General features: G+C 32.3%; 1 protein-coding gene across 1 annotated transcript; it reads right to left on the reverse strand.

The window, feature by feature from the left end:
- Positions 1-1,298: 1,298 nt before the first annotated feature.
- On the reverse strand, positions 1,299-20,154 carry LOC134721490 (uncharacterized). The gene is made up of 6 exons (XM_063584548.1): positions 19,572-20,154; positions 6,399-6,541; positions 5,109-5,473; positions 4,087-4,225; positions 3,321-3,493; positions 1,299-2,625 (listed from the first exon to the last, which is right to left on the reverse strand). Exons 1-6 carry the CDS (start codon positions 20,124-20,126, stop codon positions 2,366-2,368), a joined length of 1,635 nt encoding a protein of 544 aa, XP_063440618.1. The 5' UTR covers positions 20,127-20,154; the 3' UTR covers positions 1,299-2,365.
- Between the last annotated feature and the right edge of the window lie 7,686 nt (positions 20,155-27,840).

A 27,840-nucleotide genomic window follows, 5' to 3' on the forward strand; every position in this document is an offset into this window, starting at 1 on the left:
TTCACTTTCGATCTTTTATATCTGGGCGTCACCGGTGAGTCTTGTGTGGACAAGGTGCGTTTTTGGCGTATTGAATTTTAAACCTGATGTTTTTTGTTATCTATTTATCATGTTTTTCTTTGTCTAATATGTTCTCCTATTTATTTGTATTGTAGTCCTGTAATATTATGTTGTCATTTCAATGTTATATTTAACTTTGCCATTAAAGTGCGAGGTTTGGCATGTCATAAAACCAGGTTCAACCCACCACTTTTATTCCCCTTTTAAAGTGTCCTGTACCAAGTCAGGAAGATGGTCATTGTTATATTATTGTTCGTTTCTCTGTGTGTTGCATTTTAACGTTGAGTCGTTTGTGTTTTCTCTTATTTTTGAGATATTGAGATAAGACGTGGCACGGTACTTGTCTATCCCAAATTCATGTATTTGGTTTTAATGTTATATTTGTTATTCTCGTGGTGTTTTGTCTGATGATTGGTCCGTTTCTGTGTGTGTTGCGTTTTAGTGTTGTGTCGTTGTTCTCCTCTTATATTTAATGCGTTTCGCTCGGTTTTGGTTTGTTACCCCGATTTTGTTTTTTGTCCATGGATTTATGAGTTTTGAACAGCGGTATACTACTGTTGCCTTTATTTTGTACTTGATTAAATCAAATATGTAGTAAAAAATATACCTTCATGTGCTACTTTTTTAGTAAAATGAGGTCGAAATTTTGTATATTTGCTCAAAATTCAGATTTGTGTCCGTAATTTCTTTTTCGAAAGAAAGACATAACTTTTTTGTTATAAAAGATAAACACAAATTGTTTTTTGTTGAATAATCGGTAATTTCTGTATCTTATAAGTATTCTAAAAAAATATGCAAGTTTTTATTCAGAAATAACTCATATTTATCAAATGTTCAGGAATTGAGAAAAAACGTCATTTTTTACTGCATGTTTATCAAAATTAAAAAAAATCCTCTATTTACAGTTTTATAAAATTTGGGTCACATAATCTCCCTGCAAAATGAAACGAATTGCCGTTTTGAAAAATAGGGGTCCATGAACTCGTTTTCAAATTAAATCAGTTTCAATGATAAAAATTAGTCGAAAAATGCATCTTTTCCAAATATGTCACAGTTTGACGTCGCGAAAATAACAATTTACGTTAGCAACGTCATTATCTCCTCTGTAACTGTATCGTATGCCCTTAACACATCAATACACTCCGGAGATACACTTTAGCTTGTTGATCCAAAAATGATTTAGGTTCGATTTTAGTTGTGGGAAATCATTCTTAAATTTGTAAGCAACAATTCATGTATAAAAATAAATAATTTAATAAATATAACAATTATATACAAGGAATCATGGTTATATAACGATCAACAAATAACATTATTACACAATGGCTCTTACACGAAAATATCTAATTTCTTTTCTGCTAACTGCAAAATTAATGAATACTGTTTAGAATGTATAAGACATTCTGTATAAATTCAATTGTTGTATAAAACTGCCACTGACAATTGTTCACTGGATTAACATGAAAGTTTGACGAATGCATATATGAAAAATTTTCTGTTTCCTCTTAACAAAATGTTTAATATCTAAAGACGAAAACAATACGTTATATAATTTCATACGTTCAACGAGCTTTGCTTGATCTACCTTCATCAGGAACGATCAAAATCGAATACTTGAAAGCCGAGAATGTATCAAAACAGCTGTTTAGGCAAATGACCAAAAGAAATATTTATAAAACAGCAAAAACCTTCTCGGGTCAAATTGCCTGAGGGAGTTGAAATCTTAGTTTCTTTATAATTTCATTTTTTTAAAGACCATTTAAGAAAGGTTTATAATAAATCATGTTAGTAGCGAAATCCTGACTACTGAGCTTCAACACAGCCTTTAGCCCGACTCACAGTCTTGACTTTTGAAAACCGGTATACTACTGTTGACTTTATTTAATACAACAATAAGCAGAAGTTGATCGTCTGCCAATAACTGATTTAACATAAACCTGTTACATTTCTCGTGTTTATAAGTTGTCAAACGTACATTATTCTATGTAGATTTCAACCGTATATGTATACTGCTTATAAAATACATAAAAAACTCAGGTGTTGTTGAAATGTGCCTGCTGTCAGTTAAATAAGGATTACGGAGTTATAGTTAGAAGGGTGTTAATTCATAAAGAGTTTAGCCATATATAGTACTTTTACAGACTAGAACTACCGAATAAACAATTGAATGATGGCATTCTTCTTAATAAACCCATTGGCTAAGTTTTAAACGAGAACAAGAGCGCGAAAATGCATATTGGTAAAATTTGTAGAAAGACTATCGGTGTACCACATCACGACGGCAAAATTAAGTATTGGTCAATAATCACGGAGAGTAGAATAAAGCTAAACCATTTTTCTTGCTGTCTTTCCCTATAATACATCGATGTTGTATAGTTTTGTCCAGAAAAAAATCTGAACTATTTTTAGAAATATTTCGTGATTTCAAAGTCAATGTCATACGATTATTTATGGAAAACAAAGCGAACGCATTTTTTGATGTTATAATACTCTCTGTGTCCATATTGCTGTGAATTCTTTCAATTGTTGCTGCTATGGTGTTACCAGAATTTAAGAAATCGTAATCTGAAATAAAAAATATATATATATAATCAAATACCTTAAACCAATGTTATCAAACATTCAAATTTATTGGCTAACACGAACCTCTTTTTAATTGAAATACTTAAATCCATTAAAAGATTGCTTTATTCCTTATTCTAAAACCAAGAGTATTTTTTATAACAATGTAAGCCTGTAGTTAGAATTGTTTAAATACGAAGTTGACATCTCGGACCTCTTGATTTTACCCAAGAACTATGGTGGAATTTGATGTGTGTATGTTTTCGGTTTTCCATAAATGTGGGTTGTTTCTTGCTGTTCTGGTTTTTCTCTCACTCGGTTGTCTGTCTTTCTTTTATCATTGTTTGTTTCAATTACTATAATATAATTATTACTATTTATAAGATGTTTCAATAAAATTAAGAAGACTAGCAATATATTGTTGAATGATGTCAGTGGGCTTTCGATTGATTCGTATTATTCATTTGAGAAATTCAAAATGTATGACAGTATAAACGTTCATTAGAGAATTACTGTCATTACTAGCCTAGAGAATTTTTACATATTGACCTCATGTGTGGTGCGTAGTGTAATTTCAAAATAAGAATCTAATCGGCGGGTGAATATCATTGTCAGCCATAATTCCCGACTATTTTTGACGGTCAGAATTCTCAGTTTTCAATCTAATGTTGTCTCAAAACCAAACATAAATCACAAACCTTTTAATGTTCCACCAATAATAGTTGTTTTGTCTAGTGTATGTGAACATTTTGTCAAATCTACTACCATCCTGGAGTCTCGTCCTTTTTTCAAAGATGCTCGGAGTGCGCCGAATGATTTTACTGATTTAACGAGTTTGAATGGATCAGATGTAAATTTTACATGACCGTCTCTACAAACAAAAATAAGGTACATGTATATTATTAAGCATTCAAACATTAAAACAAACTTTGTATATCTAGAACGGTATGATATGATCGATAGATTTTTGGTGTTTTATACCGTTTTAACCTCTATATATATATATTGAAAATTACGTTGCAGTCAGTGTCTATTGGTGGAGAGAGAAAGGTCGAGTTCCCGGAAAGAACCACCGACCACCGATCTCTAGCTGAAAACAATGTGTTCGAATTAACAACGGAAATGTTCAACACGCTGTTACGATATGAATTTAGTCTATATTTTGGATTGATTGATTGATTAATTGTTGGTTGCTTTACGCCGCATAAGAACAAAACAGCTATATCGCGGCGAGAGCTAATTCGAATATTATGGACACTGTTAACTGTATAGATGTCATTTTAGACAGTTTCATACGTCTCTGGTTGTGGATATTTGAACATTGGGAAAATACTTGTTGCGTCGAATGGTCCCTAAAACTATATTCATAAGCGTCTACAGTGATTCTATCACTGTCAAGTTTTACTACTGGTAGAACATCTTTTATATCTGAAATACTATACCAAATAAGGTATAAATAATTACTTCGTCTGTGAGTTGTATATTCGACAAACAGCCATTGCTTGTTGGGTCACGTGGTTGCTGAAACTATCCATGATATAATAATCGACTACAACAGTTCCATCTCTGTAAACTTTTATTTCTCGGAGAATATCTTTAATATCTGAAATTCGTAAACAAATATAGTGATTTGTAAATCTACAGCACGTACAAAGAATACTGTCGACAAACTTTTATGTAATATGTAGAATATATAAACGTGTACAATGCTTAAATATGAATCATAATTAAAAAAACGAGGATATTTGAGATAAATTCTTTACAATCTCCTACAATACAGCGTGTTCCGATATATTAGGCATGTATGAATGTCTAAATAGGGGTCGTTCATTTCTGTATAATCTTAAATTTATATTTTAGCACCTCATTACTGTCTTTTTTTTTTTTTTTTTTCCTTTTTTCTCAGTTTTTATATGTTTTGTCCATTATTCTCTATATAGAAAAACACCGTTCATAATGATACCCTCCTATATAGTAAATTATTAAATCGCTGACGAATGAAAACATTTCAAATTACCATAGTTAGAACCCCAAAGGGTACCCTGTGATAAAAATATTAAACCAAGTTTATTCGTCGCTGAGTACAACTCCCTACAATGTAATGGAGTAGATTTGGTTATATGGAATGTATATATATACACGCAGTCAAGTATTTTGTCTCGTGGTTGTTATGCAATGTATTTCTGGTGCTCTCGTCCTACTTTTGAAAAAAAAAAATTGCGATAACCTGTTCATGTTAACACGTTTTCCCTATCTAACCTCATTTCTACCTGCCGTATACATTTAAATTGCCCGCCCTTTCTCCCTGTCAACCAATCTAATGAACTAATCTTCTGTATGTATTTGTTTAAATTTGTTCGTTCCTCCATATGCATGAAATGTTTTCCCCTTTGACTTTAATCAAGCAATCACCAATCAATTCGTTTGATCATTACAAATATTGGTTCTTACTAGAATATATGGACCGAATGTATATATGAACTTACCACTTTCATGTAAAACTTTTTTCATTGCAGAGAATTTTAACAGGTCACCATGAAATTTCCTCTTGTCTAATGAAATCTCAAAATTGTCTATATGCATGCCGAAATGAAACCTGTTTGGAACAGGGTAACCCGATTTGGAACACGTTGTTGCGTCAACAACCACATAAACAGACCTTCCAGATGACAGTTTGTCTGTTATATCATCAAAGGTTTCTAGATTCCATATTTTTGAATGTTGATTGGCTGAAATACCATCAGAAAATGGAAGCTGATTTCCCGAATGTTCATGGTCTTTACGCCGAACTACATTGTTCGATGATTGAGGTACTTTGCTGCTCTTTGACTTGATATTGTGAGGTCTGTAACTTAAGTGAAACAGAAATATTTAAAAAAAAATAATCGGTATACATATAGTCAACAAAGTTCTTAAAATACGAAAATAAATAGTTGTTTCAATGTACAACCCCAACATATCGTGGAACAAATAAATTGCATGAATGCTTCATGCGAATCCGATTGGCTGAAAGCATTCGCGAGGTATTTCAAAATTTAATTTATAGTTTGCATTTAAATGTGCGTCGGTCAACGCTTAATCTCCGGATTTTTTTTATTTTTTTTTATGTTTTTGTAAATTTTCTTCTGTGATTTTGTTTTCTATTGCTGACGTAATGTGAGTGAAAATGCATGTCTCAATGAAGCTCGAATATTTAATCAATTTTGATTATTAATCTATTTTTCATCATAAATTTGACTATCAAGAAGATCCGTTTCGAATGACTTTTTACACCGCTAATTGATTAGACACTAGGAAACATTTGAGGACATTTCCTGTCTGCCTGTCTGACTTGTTTGTTTATTTGTTTAGGGGCCAGCTGAAGGACGCCTCCGGGTGCGGGAATTTCTCGCTACATTGAAGACCTACTGGTGACCTTCTGTTGTTTTTTATTTGGTCGGGTTGTTGTCTCTTTGACACATTCCCCATTTCCATTCTCAATTTTATTTAACTTTGTCAATTGTTTTTTACTGCTTACATTTTTGTCAGTTTTTTATCATATTTCATCTCATCTGCCTGTACTGCCTAATTGGGAGTTGACAAATTTAGAAATTACACATTCGTCCTCGTGTAAAATTGTATGGCACAGTATCAGTGTTCTAATACAAGTTCGGTTCATTCAGAAAACATTCTGTACATATTTGGTGATTTAAAGAGTACAAATATATTAACATAAATACATTTGTCATATACTTTATTTAGCAGTATTTACATTTCCATCGACCAATTTAACTTACTTGGTATTTTTTATTTTCTGCACTTTCTTCATGATGTATGGTCCTTCCGTTGCCAGGGTTACAGAGCCATCACTAACTTTGAACCAACCCTCTTGCCATTGTAGAGACCTTGTATCAAGTGTTGCAGACGTTTCAATTCGTAACTAAAATACAAAAACAAGATTACTTACAAATGTTGTCCCGTATTTCTAAATCCTATCTGCTATATTAAATGGTTAGGTGTAATAGTTTCACATTCTATAGCAATTTTTTTATTATTTTTTTTTTACTTCTACCGTCCAGCAGAAAGAACCAGGACATCGGAGCGTCCGTTTAGCTGTGTAGGATATAAAAGTAATTAGCTACTGTGAACCACTCATAGAGTTGCTGAATTGATTCTTTAACGGAAGCGAGATTGTTTTTTTTCTGCACTATACGTCCCTATTCCGGACGTGGATACGTATTTATACATCCCAAACATTCACACGAACTATAGCATGAGTTTTTATGTATATAGTTTGGGTGGAAAGTATAAGTGACGAAATTTCTATGTAAAATCCAGCCATCCCTTTGGTTACATATTGTTTGTATAACTATTGCACTATACGTCCCTATTCCGGACGTGGATACGTATTTATACATCCCAAACATTCACACGAACTATAGCATGAGTTTTTATGTATATAGTTTGGGTGGAAAGTATAAGTGACGAAATTTCTATGTAAAATCCAGCCATCCCTTTGGTTACATATTGTTTGTATAACTATTGACGAGAACAACATGAAGACGTTCGAAATTCGTCAATGAGACATGAATCTAACGACAAATTCGGGAATATTTCAAAATCGCAAATATTCTGAAAAGTATACAACTATTTATTGTTCATCTATTTGGGAAAGAAATTTGCGTTTAAGTTCTGACACCAATACCAAATCCATAAAATCTGAAAACAACCACAAGATTTCTGATATGAAAAAGGAACATTCGCATGTTCGTGTTTTTTTTTAAGTTGGGGAAAAAAAGGGGAATAGTTTCTTATTCCGGAAGCAACCCCCCTTCATGTATTTATCAGGGGGGGAGGCAAAACATTTCAAATAAAATTACATAAATTAAAACTTGTTAACACCGAGATAAAAGATAGTAAAACACCTGCACAAATAAAACAGTATTGAATATTACCATAACCAGGAATGATGTTAAGTTACTGAAAGCAAGGTCAAAGTACTTAACCTGCTTACAAATATAGAAATCATGCCTTCCTACACTTCTGTCATTTTATCAAGATAAATGCCATTACAATCTTATCTGGTGCATACATGTATAGTATATCTATTTTGATCATGAAAGGGGTTTTGCTGAGATAATTAAGTAGAAATAGAAATTCTTTTCGCAGATGTTTGCAAGACAATAATCAAAATAAATATAGCAAAACAACACTAAGACCCCTTTCAGCTTGTAGATCTGCAATGCAATTACTTATTATTTGCAGTACCGTATTTGCAGTTACTAATTATATGATTTACTTTTTTATTTTGTTCTGGTCCAGAAGTAATGGTCGCAGAATTTCCACAAATATCGCAATTATACATTATGTGAATTTATTTAAATGCACTTGTTTATATACGTACAATTGCGCTGATCATTTGCACATTCTGCATATGTTCTCGATATATTCGTTTTTGAAATTTTTGTCAGTTGTTAAATAAAGTCAGAAGTTTTAAAGTTGCCAGGTTACTCCAATTTCCAACCCTTTCCAAACATTAATCAGTACGGATTTTTAGCAAATGTAATGTAGGGTCCATCTAAACAAGCAAATGAAGAGATTTAGTCTAGATTCGGGACGATTATGATTTTCATATGGTATGTTTAATTTGTTATCTACCATTCAAGACTGTATGTTGACCTCTTAGGCAATACAATAGATCTCCATTCATTCACACAGCAAATCGATTTGTTTTTACTTTTTGAACCAAATGTAAAGCTTATAGTTTTATTTGTATTTTTATTTGACTTAGCAGATTTTTAGCCGCATTCCGGTGCTTTACGATGATACTCTTTTAATGAACTCAGATTTCAAAGCAGAGTCTTGCTGAGAAAGATTTTCTGGGTTCAATTTAAGTATTACATTTGTTAATTTTGGAAGGTAGCTTGTGTCCTACTTTAATACATGTGGCACCAAATTGAAAACCAAGCTGTAGCCAGAATTTGATCCTGGATATGGTTACTATGGTATAAAGTCTCCTGAAATAGAGGATACATGTATAAGCCCCTCCCTTAGCGACTGCTAGCGGAGAATATGGATACATGTATGTGTCCACTGTGATGTAATAGAAAATGGTATGGTTATATGCCTCACTTGTCGTAGTAGGAAAGGATACATGTAAGTGCCCCACTTTGCGTAGTAGGATATGATGAAGTTATGCGCCCCTGGCGAAGTTGGCGAGGATATGGTTAAGAGCCATCCTTTTAAAGTAGAAATATTTTGTGCTAGTAACTCCTTTCGTGTAGAAGAGTACGATGTATAGTCAGGTTTCCCCAATCATATGCATAGCAGAGGAGGATATGGTTAGGTGCTTTCCTTAACGTGTATGAAATGATATATGTAGGTGCGCTCTGTTGAGTCGTATAGTTGGGAATGGTGTAGTTATGTTCTCACTTGGTGATACGAATGGAAGCGTGTAAGTGGCTCCCTTGTGGTCGTACAATGAAGTAGGGTATGGTGTAGTTATGTGCCCATTTGGTGATACGAAACGGAAAGGATGCGTGTAAATGTTACCCTTGAGGTCGTAGTAAGGTATGGTGTAGTTATGTGCCCACTTTGTACGAAAAGATCCGTATAAGTGCATCCCTTAAGGGCGTAGTAGATATATTATTACATTTTATTACCAGTGATGGTCATGGTGCAGGACATCTTTATTTCACTGTGTGAGGAACAATTATAGCTTCCAGTGTGTGAACATGGTGGTACATTGATAGTTTTGGAATAGAACTATGGTCTACTTTTACACGCGATATCACCAGTAATCAAAAGATAATAATTGAAATGTACTGATGAGAACTTGTCTACTCCTACAATATTTGTCCATAGGCGGTCTAAATCTTACAATTTATATGTAATATTAAGTCATATGTTTCTTTAAATGATATTAAATTGTCGTCGAATAAACAAATTACACTTTTATTGCTGACTATACGAGATATATTGGTTCTTTTGATGAGAAGTAATAAATTGAATAAATATAAAATGTATCTCAAACATGTTTAGTTTGAATTTATAATTATTTCAATTCACCTTCAAAGAAAAATCTTCAAGCAGAATATTATGTAATTCGACATGGAATGGTAGTTAGTTTCTGATGACAGTAACAGATTTATATGTTCATAGTTATAGATTTATAAGCATTATAATTTAACTAAATAAGAAGAAAAAATGAAAGGAATTAGTATGAACAATTTACCACACATTTAAAAATACCAATGAGAGTTTATAATGTCGTTTCGTATCAGTGAAGGTCGCCAATTGAATTTTAGCTTTGTTATAATTCAAAAACAAACAAAGAACCAAAATCGTGTGTTGCCAATTCCCTTATTGATCCTTTAATAAGAAATATGTACAAATTGTTAACCTCGGGACGGACATGCATTTTGATTAGCATGGAAGAGCTATTGCGGTAATTTCAAAAAAGCACATGTGTGTGAAGTTTTTCAAATTTTGTCAATCAAGACATCAATCTTTTCATCAATTACAGATAGTAGAAACTCGTAACCTAAAACTGAGTGACCACCCTTGTAATTCACTAATTATGTTGATACATGTATAAAGTAAAATCACAAAAATACTGAACTTAGAGGAAAATCAATTCGGAAAGTCTATAATCACATGGCAAAATCAAATAACAAAACACATCAAAAACTTGGTACAGGCATTTTCGAATGTAGGTGCACTTTCAATGGTATTTCTCAACACAGTGTAAATATGAATATGTATCAATTCATTTTAACTGAAAGTAGAGTAGAAGGTGACAAGTGAACAGGTTTATAGTTTTAAATGTGTGTTGCTTTTTCTTATCTTTGTTTTATATTCATAGATATATGAAGATGTGGTGTGAGTGCCAATGAGACAACTCTCCATCCAAGTAACATGTATATTGAGCCTAGGCTCCGTGTTGAAGAACATATCTTGACCTATAATGGTTTACTTTTATAATTGTGACTTGGGTGAGAGTGTTGTCTCATTGGCACTCATTCCACATCTTCCTATATCTATTTACCTTCGGTTTCCTATTTGGCAAACAGTACCTTTGTGTGAATATAAATGGGATACTGGTTTTTCTCTTATTTTCAAAAGTATGTAAAATATAAGTATTTTATACTGCCAAAATCTGCTATGACATTTAAATAAAGCGAAAATGTATTTTAAATTCATGATAGTTGACTTAAGTTTTGTTTGTATTATAATTTAAGAAAAAAATGTTTTATAGTCTCTCATAACTCTCTATATAGAGTGGCTCTTGTTGTCAATTTGTGTTTTAAAAAGATGTATATATTATGTGTAACAAGTGGTGAGACTTTACTAACGTATTTGTCTTGTCTATAAAAAAAACTTTGATAATTATCCTGCATGTCTATTCGGGAAATTTCGTTTGGCATTTTCCATTACATCTTTAAAGCTTCTACCACTTTTGTTAACCTTCTCAAAAATTAAATCAACTCGTTAAGAAAATTCATTAAATAGTACATTTCAAGTTAAAAAGTAAACTTCTCTGAATAGTAGACATTGCAATCATAATTAATTACCACTGTCAAAGTATGCTAAAAGTCTACAAAGCATAAAATAGCGAATATGTCTGACGTACCTTTGCGCGACCTATTCGTCAGACCAATCACTCGAACATTAAAATCTTCAGTGATAAAACAAAAATATAACCCCTTTTAAAACTTTGTATTAAAATCTTGAATTGTATTCCCTGATAATTTTTTGACAAATTTTTAAAGTTCAGGGACAAGTATTTCATTCATATTCAAGACGAGTAATTTTATCATAAAAGTGCTTATACAAGTTATGTTTAGCTAACAGCTCTAATGAACCACTTTGCTTGATTTTAAACTTTTATTAATATAAAAAGTATCTTTTGAACAAATAGATTGAATATAGTATTTCATATATACCGTGACGGAAGAGCATCAATTAAACATGATAAGCATAAAAAAATATGTATCTTTCAAATCAAACCTTTCATGGATTTACTATAAGCAAACGTTTAAAAAACTAATCAACTTTTGAAGTCTTGAACTTTAAACCCAATCGTCAAACTTGAATACATTTGTATTTTTTTTATTTTTTTTTAAATAATATGAAAAATCTTATGCACCGATCGTTCCATTTTTTAACGAAGTAGGAGTGCAAGTATCGTAAGTGATTTACAGGATGGGCAAAATCAAACACAATTAGCACATTTACAAAGAAGGGAAATGACGTTGAATATCAACGTATTATACATAACAGATCAAAAACAAAACCTATCACGTATATAGATAAGTATCAATGCCCGGGGATTGACAAGTATACAATACAGCTTCTGAATTGCACCTTGAAGGTTAAGCGTACTAGCATCTTGAAGGATAAAAGTATTATGGACTTGTTGACTTGTTGTAAATTTAAACAGAATGTTGGTCTTTGGCTACGCAGTGAAACACTGACAAGCCCATCGATTAATAATTATTTCGCTTGGTCTACATGGTCTATTGATTTGTATATTGTAAACCCATGGGCTTTCCTATTGATATATTATGTTTCATATTCGGAATTCGGAAGGGGGGGGGGGGGGGGGGGGTGAAAAAGTAGAAAAGTAAGAAAAACGAACTCCAAGGGAAATTCAAAACGGAAAGTGACAGTTAAAAGCTCAAACAAATCAATCGAATTGAAAACAACTGTCATATTTATGACGTACAGATTTAAAGTGTATAAAATGTTGGATAAAACATGGTTTTAAAGTGAGCGCCGTTGTTTCCTTTTGCTTTTTCAATGGGAGAAAATGTATGCTTGAAGCATAGAAACAAAAAGGAAAGATGGACATCACTTCTAGAAAATCTTACAATAGACACCTGTAAACGCAGATCGAAGTGTTTTTATTTTAACCCAAAGCCTTTTACATACGTAATTAAGTCATTTGTGGTTCTTACTTTTGTCTTTATTGCCGATTCTATTTTAGACAGAATACATGCGTGTTTGATGATGTTTGAATGCATAACATCTATCATAAGTGTTGAGACGTTTATTCACTTGCAGATTTTCTTAAGCTTTTAATAAGTAATGTATTATAAACACATATCAGCCATACTTTGGATCATATTTAGTCAGTTTATCCAGGTGCAATGATGCAATGTCTGCATCTGCCAACAGCATAGGAAATATGTCATGGATGCTGTCCAAAATGTGCGCAGACTAGTAATTAGAAGTTGGCATCCCAATGTGTCGTTGAAAGATTATATGGAAACAATTTGCAAAAACTTTGATTGAACAGTAAAAAGAAGAAGATTATATAATCTAGTTCTTAGGTGGCGATTAGGTCATTAAGTTTCATTTGTAATAACCGTGCTTTCATACAATGCGTAACTACAGTCTATGTTCAGACGGTTATGTTCAGTATATTTTCAGAGTTTGACATTTCTTTCACGTAATCGTCGAATAGAGATAACTGCAAATGAAACACAATACACCCTTGGTAATTATGGGTTTGTTCGGTTTGTCCATTCTTGGACGACAAATTTGAATACTATCACAGCTACTTTTTCATAGGTACTTTTTCTGTACTAAAAATGTGTAGTACTGGAAATCTACTTTAAATATTCAGTACTATTCTGTTACTCTAAAGTTATTTTAATATTTAGGTACCTGTATTTTACAGTACTTTATTTGTACTTGAAATTTAGGTACAACAGATTTTTTGTTACTACCGTTACATTTTCAGCATTTTAAAAGTTTTTCTATTTCAAATCTCTTAAAAGTTATGATTTTCAAAAATGAAATATTGTATTATTTCTGTACCAAAATATTTAGTACAGATCAAGTACTGTAAAATGCAAGTACTTAAATATTACAATAGTTTTAAAGTAAAGAAATAGTACTAAATATTAAAAGTAAATTTCCAGTACTGCATTTTTTTTAGTACAGACATAGTACCTATGCAAAAGTAGCTGTGTATATAGTATATATATCGCAGATTTTTTCAATCTTGAATTGGTTTCGTTGTCTGTATCATTTGGGGGTAGGCATGGAAACTCCTAATTTGTAAACAGAGTCTCACCAAGAGCACCTGCGATCCCCTATCTTCTTCTCTGCCTAATTGAAAAGCTGTAGTTGCTATGGAGTGATTTCTAATTGTAGTAAAACGTAATAAGAGATCAATATTTTAATTAGATTGTTATCGCCCTTTTCTCGTTTTTTTTGGCTGAAATGTCCGGGGTTTTTAGAGGGGTGTTGTTTTTTTTGCATTTTTTGTATTACCTCCTGATGCATTTCATCTCGATCTTTACACTGCTTAGCGAAAGTATTGGTTTCGGTAACAGTACACCGATAAACAAAACGAATTGTATAGTATATCACAATGATACAAATTGAAATGCATTCATCAGTTTTGCTATTAAGTCAAAAAATTCGGTCAATGGGTTTTATGGTTTTCGGTTTTCAATTTATTCATTTTAGTGAAATTCAATATATATCTAAAGTAGAAAGGACAATACGATTTATATATAACACTACTAAGAAATCTTGAACAATTAATAACTTTGTCATATTCATCTGAAATACGAGATGAAGTATACTATGTATAGTTGAGATATATACTGATTTTTTTCTGTCACGTTTTATTTTTAACTGCAAAGCGTCCAGTAGCAACACTAACTATAGTAATCGATATATCGGTAAGATATATGACGTGTAGACTGAAGAGGAAAAATAGGTTTTAATGATGGTGGGAGATTTTGTACAACCAGAAAACAACTTCTCACAACTACTAACTCTGAAATTTAGGTCATAAACAAGTCATCTTAGATTTCTTGAAATGTGTGCTATTCTTAAGTCATGAGTTTGAAGTTTCTCTGTCAATTCAAATCTGTATTCATAAAATTGTCTTAATTGAACAGAGTTTTGATGTGACTCTATATATGCTCTATTATTAACAACTTATCCCTAGCTAACACAGGAGATAGAAAAGTGTTTTTTAAAGGATAATTATTATATGACTTTACACACTTTAAGTTAACTTAACCTTATGCTTATATTTCCACATGACACGAGACAAACTGGATCGGTCACATGTAATAAAAATGACAGTTTATGAAAACAACAAACGATAATATTTGGGTATTAATGTCTGATACCATAAACTATGATGACAGTTATTGCAGCTTATTACCAAGGGTTCTATAAATGTTTATGACAAGAATCTGGAAACACCTGCAATATTCTTTTTGTTGCAGTATCCAGGTATTTATTTACAATATCATTACCAGGACACGCCCATCTAACTAGACTGTCAAAAACGCATTAAAATAATTAGATATCCTATCAATACCTATGATATTAATTATGATAAACTGTTATTTTAGGGAAGTAATTTCGTCAAATAAATGAAGTTAAAGATTAATATGGACCGATTTGGTATTCAGATTAAGCACATACTGTCACTGCTAAGAGACATGCACTGATGACAGATTTACAAGGTGTTAAACGCATGTCTCCAACGACGGTGCATATTTTGAGGGGACAAACAAAACATAAATTCTTAGTCTAGACAATAAGAACGTACATGTACATTGAAGGCTTTACTTGGAATATGATTTTATGATTCCACAAATCCAAGCGCTAAGGAGGTTGCTCCCACTTAGTACTAGACTTCATTTTTTAAGTCAGCATTTCGTTTTATTATAGATTAATCATGATCTCGCTTTAAACGCTCGCCGTATTTTCTATTTGATATGTCCTTTGAACAAAGTACCGATCCTTTGATTAATAAAAAAAATCATTAAACATAAATATAACTAGAGGCTCTAAAGAGCCTATGTCGCTCACCTTGGTCTATGTGAATATTAAACAAAGGAAGCAGATTGAAAATTGACTACAAAGGTCAATAACTCCTACAGGGGTCAATTGACCATTTCGTTCATGTTGACTTATTTGTAGATCTTACTTTGCTGAACATTATTGCTGTTTACAGTTTACCTATATCTATAATATTATTCAATATAATAACCAAAAACAGCAAAATTTCCTTAAAATTACCAATTCAGGGGCCACAACCCAAAAACAGGTTGTCCAATTCATCTGAAAATTTCAGGGCAGATAGATCTTGACCTGATTAACAATTTAACTTCATGTCAGATTTTCTCTAAATTATTTGGTTTTTGAGTTATAAGCCAAAAACTGCATTTTACCCCTATGTTCTATTTTTAGCAGTGGCGGCCATCTTGGTTTGATGGCCAGGTCACCGGACATATTTTTTAAACAAGAAACCCCAAAGATGATTGTGGCCAAGTTTGGATCAATTTGGCACAGCAGTTTCAGAGAAGAAGATTTGAGTAAAAGATATATAAAATTTACGAAAAATGGTTAAAAATTGACTTTAAAGGGCAATAACTCCTAAAGAGGTCAACTGACCATTTTGGTCATGTTGACTTATTTGTAAATCTAACCTTGCTGAACATTATTGCTGTTTACAGTTTACCTATATCTATAATAATATTCAATATAATAACCAAAAACAGCAAAATTTCCTTAAAATTACCAATTCAGGGGCCGCAACCCAAAAACAGGTTGTCCAATTCATCTGAAAATTTCAGGGCAGATAGATCTTCACCTGATTAACAATTTAACTTCATGTCAGATTTGCTCTAAATGCTTTGGTTTTTGAGTTATAAGCCAAAAACTGCACTTTACCCCTATGTTCTATTTATAGCCATGGCGGTCATCTTGGTTAGTTGGAGGGGTCACCGGACACAATTTTTAAACTAGATACCCCAATGATGATTGTGGCCAAGTTTCAAATAATTTGGCCCAGCAGTTTCAGAGGAGAAGATTTTTCTAAAAGATTACTAAGATTTACGAAAAATGGTTAAAAATTTACTATAAAGTGCAATAACTCCTAAAGTGGTCAACTGATCATTTTGGTCATGTTGACTTATTTGTAGATCTTACTTTGCTGAACATTATTGCTTTTTACAGTTTTGCTTTTTACAGTTTATCTCTATCTAAAATAATATTCAAGATAATAACCAAAAACAACAAAATTTCCTTAAAATTACCAATTCAGGGGCAGCAACCTGACAACGGAATGTCAGATTCATCTGAAAATTTCAGGGCAGATAGATCTTAACCTGATTAACAATATTACTTCATGTCAGATTTGCCCTAAATGCTTTGGTTTTTGAGTTATAAGCCAAAAACTGCATTTTACCCCTATGTTCTATTTATAGCCATGGCGGCCATCTTGGTTAGTTGGCGGGGTCACCGGACACAATTTTTAAACTAGATACCCCAATGATGATTGTGGCCAAGTTTGGTTAAATTTGGCCTAGTAGTTTCAGAGGAGAAGATTTTTGTAAAAGTTAACGCCGGACGCAGGACGACGACGGACGACGACGACGGACGACGCCGGACGCCGGACGCCAAGTGATGAGAAAAGCTCACTTGGCCCTTTGGGCCAGGTGAGCTAAAAATAAGCCGAGATGTGGTATGATTGCCAAAAACTATCCACCAGATTTCAAATTAAGTGGATATAAACTTATCATTTCATTGGACAATGTTGAATACTGTTAAGAAAAATTGTACAGAAAGAAAAACATAGGTCTTTCGCCCTGGCTATTGAACAGATAAACACCTACAAGTAAAGCTATAGTCCATGTTGCATTAGGAATGAATACAAATGCTTTTGTACTTTGTCTTTGAAATTTGTTAGGCACGTAACGATATATGATAAAATTGCTTATTCATATTCATTGATAAAGTTTCTAGTCGTCAGAATATTTAATTCATGGGAAATCTTGTATGGGTATATTACTATTAATCAACACCTGTATGACAGTTTGTCCTTGGAGTATACATTGTATATAATTACGCATACTCACAATCCAAATGTACGTTTCATCAAAAACATCTTATTTCAATTCATCGGTTAGGAAGAATACATAGATATTATGTAAATATGCTATAAAATATCATCTTTAATTGATACGTTATAAAAGTCAACAATAACTGTCCGACCTTTGACTACGAGACATTTTATTCAAGTCGCGATGTTTGATGAGTTGAAAACATACAATTTACTTTTATTATTTATTTAGAAAACAGATGTTACACGTTTACATTAATTTTCATTCAATTTGTTTTTCTTAGATGTATTTGTAATTTATACTACAGAGGCCTTAACGATTCGTAAATAAAGGGGAATCTTTATTACATGTTCATCAAAGAATGAAAGTTGTAGTGATGCGTGCATGTACAAAGAAACGTATATGTGTTTCTGTAGATATTGGATCAGAAGCAAAGCATACATAATCTTAAGACATTTTAAACGTCTTTTTTTGTATTTTTATTCGTATGAGATTGTATTGATGTAGAATATTGTTTCAACATTTCTCGTTTTTGTTATGTAATTCAGTTATATCTATTAAAATAAATGATGTACATGTATGTCTGTAATTCGTTTATTGCTTTTAAATGTCATCCATTGGATAGTTCTCTAATTTAAAGACCGAAAAATACATGACAGGGACATAATTCAGCTAGAGAAAATTGTGCACTGGTTTGCTGTTTCAGCAATATTGAGGATATAGTATTACATACTTATACATTTAGGTGTTTTAAGCCGGTTCTATCTATAAAAAAAAAAGCAGTACCAGTAAGCCGAATGTCTGTCGAAAAGATTTATTATTAAGTTAACGTAAAGTTATGCAATTTAAACATTGCAATGATCTCAGTTTGGAACTTAGACTTTAATTATGAACCTGGTTCGAACCATATATAACTGGCTACTGCTAGTATCATTACGGCAAAAGTACATTTAAAATCTGTGCTCCCGCTTGCCATTCAAATCAACTTCGTACTTTATTTGACATTTTTAACTTTTTTGGATTCGAGCGTCACTGATGAGTCTTTTGTAGACGAAACGCGCGTCTGACGTATATACTAAATTTAATCCTGGTATCTTTGATGAGTTTATTTGCCATTCAAATCAACAGCTTTCAAGTGGTATCGTGAAAAGCATATTTGTGTTTGCCGTTCAAAGGCTGCCATTGCAATACAGTGGCTTTCGCAATCAAGTTCAACTGATGTTGGTGGGTGTTACCTTCTGCATTTGCAGCTGCAGTACTAATAGCGTTTGTAAAATATAGGCTGTGATATTAAATACTTATTGCAATCATTTTCTTGTTAGGGAACCAGATTTTTTTTATTGTCCTACATTGAAAAGAAGATAAGCGATTATGTTAAAGTTGAAGAATTAAAAACTGCAAAGTCATGAATTCCTTACACTATACGCTAGTTAAGATTTACTGAGAAAGACTCGGGGCAATGTACTTTTCATTCATACATATCTTAATGAATTATCCGGTAGATTAATATTTTTATGACAACTTGTATAATAACGGAAGTTCAGCACCCTTCAGCAAATTATTAGTGACATATGCACGAAGTATATATGTAAATTTAATGCGAGGATGATTATATCTAATTTTTCAGAGCTCACCAATTATGTAAGGTGTTGTTTTCTACCGTTAAATTGATACATAATGTTACTAAAGTGACGACAAAAATGTTAGAGCATGTGAAAGGTTAAACGTTTTGGTGCATATCTATATTTGTAATTATCTCAATTGTATACATATTAAAATATATAGAGAGGTAACCTGAGGATGCCTCAGTTTGTAGCACGACTTCAAGTATGATAGTTCAGCAGCTAGTATTACAGGATAATATAAAGCTTAAACATCGAACTAAGAATGGGTTCTGGCATTGACTATGATTTTGATGAAACTTGTATAGATCATGACCTGTCACTGACTAGTTTGGACCTTCTAGCTGACATCCATACGCCACACTCTAAGTTATAATTGAAAACATAAAGAACACTTCTATTTGTTTATAAATACAAAATAAAAATAAAAGTGGAATAATAAAAAAACAAAGTTTAAACGTACCTTCTCGCCTTTTACGTATGCAACACAGTCTCTCCCTGTGGCACCGTGGAAATACTTTTTCTTCAATTTTCTCCATAACATATCACAGTTTTCGCGAGAATATATGTCTTTTTCTGTTAATTCTTGAATATATTCAAGATTTTTGTGAATACGCTTTAATTTTTCTGAATCTCTTAACAGTAAGTTCCTCATCCGAATAGCACGTCCTTGGTTGTCTACCCGAAAACTATAAAGCCATTGTTTAAACGGCTTGTTACGTCTATTATTTACGTATTGTTCTATATAAACATTAAAAGAATCTTCCAAAAATGGGATGTATACTGGACGGATGACCGTTTGTAAAGACAGATGTCGTCTGCCCGATGGAATCTCATTTGTAACATCTAAGACATATTGCTGATGGTTGCTGTAATATCCTGGCAATAATCTGGATAAAATTTTCAAATCTTTCTCCAAACGTGACGAAAAAGACGGATATGCACAAAAACATAAAAGCAACTGAGAAATAATACACAATGAAAAAATAAAATAATGAATTGATGTTAGAAAAATCATTTTTAAACCGAATGAACGACTGAATGAATATCACTTCATATGATAGTAGTAGTATTGCACACGAAGGTTATATACTACGGTTACAGTGTAACATAGATTATCCGTGGTTTAAAATATAAAGTTACCTAAGTCAACTATTGTAGCTGTAGCTTACGTGATTATATAGGCGGTAACGAAAGAAATACGATATTTTATATCTCACAGGTATGATCTTCATGATCTGGTTTCTTCAACTTTATACTATCATCTGAAAAGCCAAAATCTATTGTTTCTGGAAATATCAGCTAAGAGCAAACGTATCTTTAATATTCGTATTTTTGACACTTATCTTAGGGCTACTAGAAGATACATTTTTTTTTCAAAAGCAACTGCAATATTGATACATTGTCAAAAATTGAGTTTACTGATTTAATTAAAGTTTAAATCAAATGGTGGTTTTTACTGGTCTGTTTTAAACTACGGATTTGTATTGGACTGCTATAAAAGACCATATGCATATCTTATACATGCATAACTTTTGAGTTGATAAGTTCTTGTTTTATGTGGGGTGTATATGAAAAAATATGCTGGAAACTTCATAGGGACGTTTCATTTTACGTCTTCTATTCAAGACCCGGACCCTTTGCAACACTTCATACTGGTGGCAGATAGAATGCCTGTTTAAAGATTTGGCTTTGTTAAGTGTCCTCCTTTCATGTCGTTCCATCACCTTTAAAAGATTCTATCTGATGTATACATTACTAATTATTATGGTTGAAATGCATCTAATATTTGCCACTGTACGCTTTGAAAATTTAGTTAATACTTTAATGTTTATATTTATTTATGGGGGCGATAATGATGTTTTAAGGACAAAAATGTTTCAAATAATATTTTACTGTAGTCCAATTAATTATCATATTATATCCTACTTCCGTTTTATGAATGAAATGGACCGTTGATTGACAGGATCGTAGTAAAAGAAATACTATACAACATCAAGAATATATAGGAAATTGTAGGTAAAAATCAAGATTTAATGAATGAAAATTGAAGTGGAATGAAGATATTTCCTGTTGAAGGTACTTAAAAAGGATTGTTACATCCCTTATTTTTCTGTTTATTCCGTTTGATTTCGTGATTGTATAATGACCATTTGACCTCGCACGTCAAAAATATATATTTATAATTTGAAATGTATGTTATTCTTGTATGTTTCATCGTCAATAGGAGAAAGGGTGAAGGTATCACATGAAAAGAAGGAAACGTTGATTTATACGAAAACACTTTGACGTATAAAATATTTTTATTGGTTAAATATAAGAAGATGTTGTATCAGAGTGCCAATGAGACAACTCGCCATCTAAATCATAATTAGTAAACGTAAATCATTATAGAATTATTATGGGTCTTCAACACGGAGCATTAGCTCACACCGAACATCAAGCTATAAAGAGTAAAAAAAATGACTATCATGTTTAAAGCCATTCAAACGGGAACACAAACCAATTAGATAATTTGATATATATGACAAGTAATCCTAATTTTAACCATCTTGAGCAATCGCAAAGATGAAAATTAATTCATGAAAAAATATACGTTCCCTATAACAAATTGTAGCTATCTACCAAACAAATTTACACGAATCAGAACTGACCCACAGTTGTTTTAGATGTGACTTCTACCAAACAACTTGACATGTATGAGAACGATCCCATAGTTGTTATCCTTCTCTCATTGAGACTTTAGTTTACATTTAGTATATACGTATTTACTTGTTCTCGTCGTCAGTTTATATATATTTTCAAAATATATTATCTTTTATATTATTTTTTTTACTAATAATCTTATCCATATCAGACATATAAAATTGCGTTATATGTCTCTGTTCATATGTACATGTATATAGTAGTTACGTTGAAAAGATTCATCTTATTTCCGGGTATCGTTGAATCTTTAAAATGGATAATGGAAACAGGGAAAGTGTCAAAGAGAACAAACCAACAAAAGAGCAGAAAACGATCAAAGGCCACAAATGGGTCTTAAAAAACTAGTTCAGCGAAAATAGATTGCATATATATGTATGAAGATAATCAAATTAATCTACTTTCATTTTTATTTCATTTTAATTGTAAGTCTTTGACAATGGATGTTGTTATGTTCCTTTCAGTATAACCAGAAACTCCGATTTACAATTCGCTCTTAATTATGCCATATCACTATTTAGATGGTTCAATTTTCTCTTGACAAATACTTCGACAAAATCAAAGTCATTTTAACATGTGAGGTAAAATAATCTCGGACATAAACTAAAATTTACGAGACACAAATGTGAATTCTTTCACTACAAATACTTTTGTATGTACAAAGATGTGGTTTATGTTAAATTTAATGGTCCATACCTCTGAAATAAACATTTGATTCTTTATTTACTGTAGGTATAAATGGTTTATAGTTCTGATATCAAATATCTCATTGTCAAGAATTTAGTCCATAGCAATACATCATCTTTATTTTTGAATGAGTGTTTAACATAGTGTCAAAAGTACCTAATAGTGACAATTATAATAACATATATAGATACATATATATATAAAACACCAACGGTTTTTAAATAATTGTTAAGTTGTAAATATCCCATTTTATTGACACTTTGGTCAATAAGTTTGATGTCATATTTAATGAAATGTATCCGATGTTTTATATCATACCACACCCTATTACAGGCAATCATTACGGTAGATCATACACTAGGATCTGTGTTCCCGACTGCCATTTAATCAACGATTTTGTTGCTTTTGTGTACAATAAGAAAACTGTCCGACGTTCCGATTGATACACCAATTCAATAGACCACTTTCGAGTTCATCCGTCACCGGCAAAAACTCGTCAATTATGCACGCCTTTATGACGTCATTTACCAGATAGAGGGGGTCGCCTGTATCCCTGCACTATTCACGTTCATCAAGCGTCTTAGTGATCGTCTTTGTGCAGGATAAACTAGAAAAATGGTTGCTCTGTAGGTACTTACTGACAATTACCTAATGACAGCAGTGTTGATTGTCAATTTTGAGAATTCAATTTGCCGAATAATTCGTACAATATAGAATTATAGTTTTCCAACCACTCGCTCAACATTGGAAGGGAAGTGACGACGCCCCTAAACGCACAAATGACGGTGATAAAGGCGCGTATAATTGACGAGTTTTTTTCGGTGACGGATGAACTCGAAAGTGTTCTATTGCTTCTTAACTTGAAAAAGTTTATCAGAGAACCTTGTTGATAAATACTCCCTTTGCAACTTCCAAAAAGTACATGATGGTCTAAATATAATAGTATGGATTCTGGGTACTAAATTTGTTTATCATGCATGCATTTTAATTATGTTTTAGTGTTCTTTTATTTGTATTTGTAAGTTATTAACCTTAACTGTTTAGTCATGTTTGAAAATATTCTTTCGACGTGGCTCGATATTTTTGTATCCTGCTAATGTCTACTTTAATGTTGTTGTGATGGGGTTATTTTTTGGTATTCTTGGTTTTTCTTATGTGCTTTGTCTATATGTCATTTTGTTTTTCCTTGTTAATATATTTGTTGATTGTTAAAGTGAGTAAGATTATAACACCATGTTGACTACTGAACCCCAATTTTTGACATTTTTCCTATTGTGTCTGTTTGTTTTGTTCACACATTGTTGTCAGTACAACATAATTTCGTGCGACTGTCATACAAGTGAGAGGTTTCGCTAGCTATAATACCAGGTTTAATCCACCATGTTCTAAGTGAGTAAATAACTGTACCAAGTAAGGAATATGACAGTTGTTTTCCATTCATTTGATGTTTAGAGGCTTTTGATTTTAATACGATTCGAATTTTCCTTGGTTTTCGTTATTTTTTGTTATTTTACCTTTTTGTCTTCTTGACAGTAGTTTTTTGACTGTCATCTCGATTACTATTTCAATAAATGCCTTTAGCAATATTGTACAACAGATTTTGGTTCATGTTTCCTAATGCATCTGCAGTACTTATATTGGGTAATAGATAATTAATAAAAGGAGATGTGGTATGGTTTCCAACTAAAACAAATATCTACCAAAGTTAAACTGAATGTATACAATCAATAACGATATTGCGTGTTACTTCTACATGTATACTATTTCCTATTTCAATTAAGTATAATTGTGTTACTTATCCATCTTGAATTACGCCCAACAATTAATGTCATTCAAAAAGTGGTAATTGACTGGACACCACAATTTTAATTTGATGTTAGGCCTCTAAATCAATGTTGGAGTTTATATTACTTAAAATATATTAGTATTCTTTTTATTTTTGGTTTTTTGTTTACTTTTTTTTCTGAGTTAACGATTTGAACCATTCTTCGAAGAATCATATTTTTTATCTGAGTTAACTATTTAAAGCATCATTCCAATCAAATAAGAGGAATTTTTGGAAAATTAATTCTGTGTTGCCTTTGTTTGTGTATGTGTTGCCTTGTATGAATGTAAAATGTGAATTGATAGATTTTGGTGAATAACGCAACTAGACAACACTATAATGATATTTTTTTAGCAGGCAGTCTTTATTTGTGATTTTACAGAAGGACACCAGAGTACTCGATGGAGAGTACTACTGACCTTCGACAGGAGAACTGTAAATCCTTGTTAATTAAGATTGGTGTCGAACACACATTCCATGTGCAGGGGTCGAGCTCACACCAGTATTGTTGATATTAAACTAGTTTTACAGTACGTAGCCACTTGGTCACCAAAGACCTTAGTTGAAATGTATATAATATTATTTAGTTAAAAAATTTACCCCAAAAAAAGAACTATATATTAAGAGCTTATCAAGGTTTTTTAATACGACCATAAAAACTAAAAGAAAATGTTTAAATGCTACAGTAGAGTATTAGTTTTGATTTGATTTACTTTAGCTAAATTTGTAGATGAATTTTCCATATTACCCTTTACCCTACATTGAAGTTGTTATTGCAACTACTAGTGAATAAACTCATCACAGAACGCATAGAAAAGATTATTCTGCATTCATTAATATGTAGTTTTATAGCTATACAGTTTTGAATTCAATTGAATTAATGAGATTGCAAGTGATAAAAGAAAACATTATTTTCCGTGGTTTTTACGATTGTTTGCAGTTGATTCTCAGATAAAAAATCTGGAAAGGCCTTTATCAGGTTATCTAATTTAGTTTGCAAACCCTCACAAGAGTGGGATATAAAAAAAATCCTTGGCAATTCATAATTTTATAAAATAAGTATAGTTTAAGTATACTATTATAACAACTCATTGTCAAAGACAAACTTTTTATAGAACAAGAGTAATGTAAAAATGGAAATTGAAAACTTAGTCCTAGCTCAAAAGAAGAACGATAATCGTTCTAGCATGCACACGACAGTATTGCACGTTATCCATATTAAATTTAACTATTAATTTTTTTTGCAGTTGTAAAGAAGCTTTTCAGTACTACACTACCAAGAATTTATCCACGTTTTTAGTACATTTCTACCCTCGTACATATCAGTACTGTTCGGCAAAACTCAAAACTTGTTATGGTATACTTTCTTCTAATTCAGTACTGTTTATTATACAATTACTATAACAAATTTTATAAATTCAGTACTGCTTTTTTCAGTATTGTTTCAATACTAATTTCGTCAGTACTGTGTCAGTACTGATTTTGTCAGTACTGTTTCAGTTCTGATTTTGTCAGTACTGTTTCAGTAGTAGATAAAACTAGTGAATTGTTATTATATATCTAACCGTGTGCTGTTTTATAAAAGTATTTGTTTATTTTTCATGGTGATAACATCGTTTTAAATGGATTTGTGCACACATGCAAACATGCACAGACGGATATCTATCAAATGTGAAGTATTATTACTGAAAAATAAACAAAATTCAAGAAACCTTGTGGTGACATATACTTGAATGTACCGTTTAAAATACAACAACAATAATGTTATTAAATTGTTATGATTGTACATTTGCAGTATGAATTGTACCCGGTTTGCTAATATTTTTAGACCATTTTTAGACCATTTTTATACAAATCACACACTCTGTCTCCCTCTTCACTCTCACACACAACCACCCGCACACACATCAACTCCTGTCTGACACACAAAAACTCTCTCTCTCCTCTCTTCATAACACACCCACATACTTAGTCGGTGAACCCACCACACATTATGTCTGTTCCTTCTCACACACTCTTCCTCTCACACATACCCTCTCATCTCTCTCTCCTCTCACACACACTATGCTCTCTCCTTTCACACACACTCTGTCCTCTCCTCGCACACATACTCTGTCCTCTCCTCTTCTCACACACTTTATCCTCTCCTCACACACTTTCTCTCTAACTTAACCTACCCCTTAATATAACAAGCCTAAATATACCTACCTACCCCTAATTATATACCCCTAACTATACCTTTCCCATAGTATACCTACCCCATACTATACCTATCCCATACTATACCTACCCCTAACTAAACTTACCTACCCATAACTATACATACCCACCCCTTACTGTACCTACCTACCCCTAACCATACCCATCCATAATCATACCCCTAACCATAATACCCTAACCATACCTACCCAAAAATACACCCACTGATTTCCCCTACCCTAGATGACACTGAACCCTTACTCCTATGCATGACTCCCAACTTTCCCAGTGAATGCTCTATATACGAATATTTCAAATCCACATGAGAAATATAAATATGACAGATATTCAAAATAGCTATGACAGTATAGGGCTGTGGACACCACATTCCATCGGGGAGGACGCCACTGTCTACCATTGTCTGGTGAAAGGCTGGTACTTCTCCCTACAGTTAACCTTCATTAGAACATCTATGCTTTTTATTGCAATGAAAATGTCATACCTCACCGGTCTTTTAACATTTTACAATTTGCAATATACACCTGACGTTGTCATTTTATTTTCAATTTATGAGTTTTGATTGTCCCTCTGGAATCTTTCGTCCCACTTTTGAGATACAGTCACATCGTAACGGTAAAAATATGCATAAGGATGAACTAATAAAGTATAATTATATATGTATAATGTCGATTTCAGAGGGATCTCATAGCTCTTTTGGAATATTTTTTTTCTTGAGGAGCACACACCCTGTTAATGAAGTCAGTAAGGTTTGAACATTCTTTAGTGTAACATATCATATGAAACATGTAAACGCCATTTGATTAAGCAGAAGAATGTATTTCTGCTGAAAAATTGGAAGTTGACTATTAAAAGTTGGAACATCATGTTTGTCAAAAATCTAGTGTGAAGAAGTTCATCTGCATCAATGTTGAGAAAAAGATCATGACCTTCTTGCTCCGGTAGTAATTGCAATGTCAAATACAATGTAATATATGAGATTCTAGCAATGTTTTTAGATTTGTTCACAAAGGATTTACCATCGAAAATACTTTATCTCGAATTTAAGAACTTACAATAATCTTTTTTTTCTACTCTGTAACGTTGTTATCTCAATGATTTTGATGTACAGTTCGGAAAGTTGTGAGTACTCGTAATGCTATTTAAACGAGTTGACACGATTTTCGTCTCAAGTCATTAAATGATTATACTTTTTTTTATTATATCAATTTGGCATTTTCTTTTAATTCAAGGATGGTGTACTTCTGTCAGATCTGTTGTTAGTCTCTGTTAAATTAGCGAACAGCTTATCATAATACTC

Source organism: Mytilus trossulus, chromosome 6 (assembly GCF_036588685.1).
Source record: "Mytilus trossulus isolate FHL-02 chromosome 6, PNRI_Mtr1.1.1.hap1, whole genome shotgun sequence".
In the NCBI taxonomy this organism is placed as follows: domain Eukaryota; kingdom Metazoa; phylum Mollusca; class Bivalvia; order Mytilida; family Mytilidae; genus Mytilus; species Mytilus trossulus.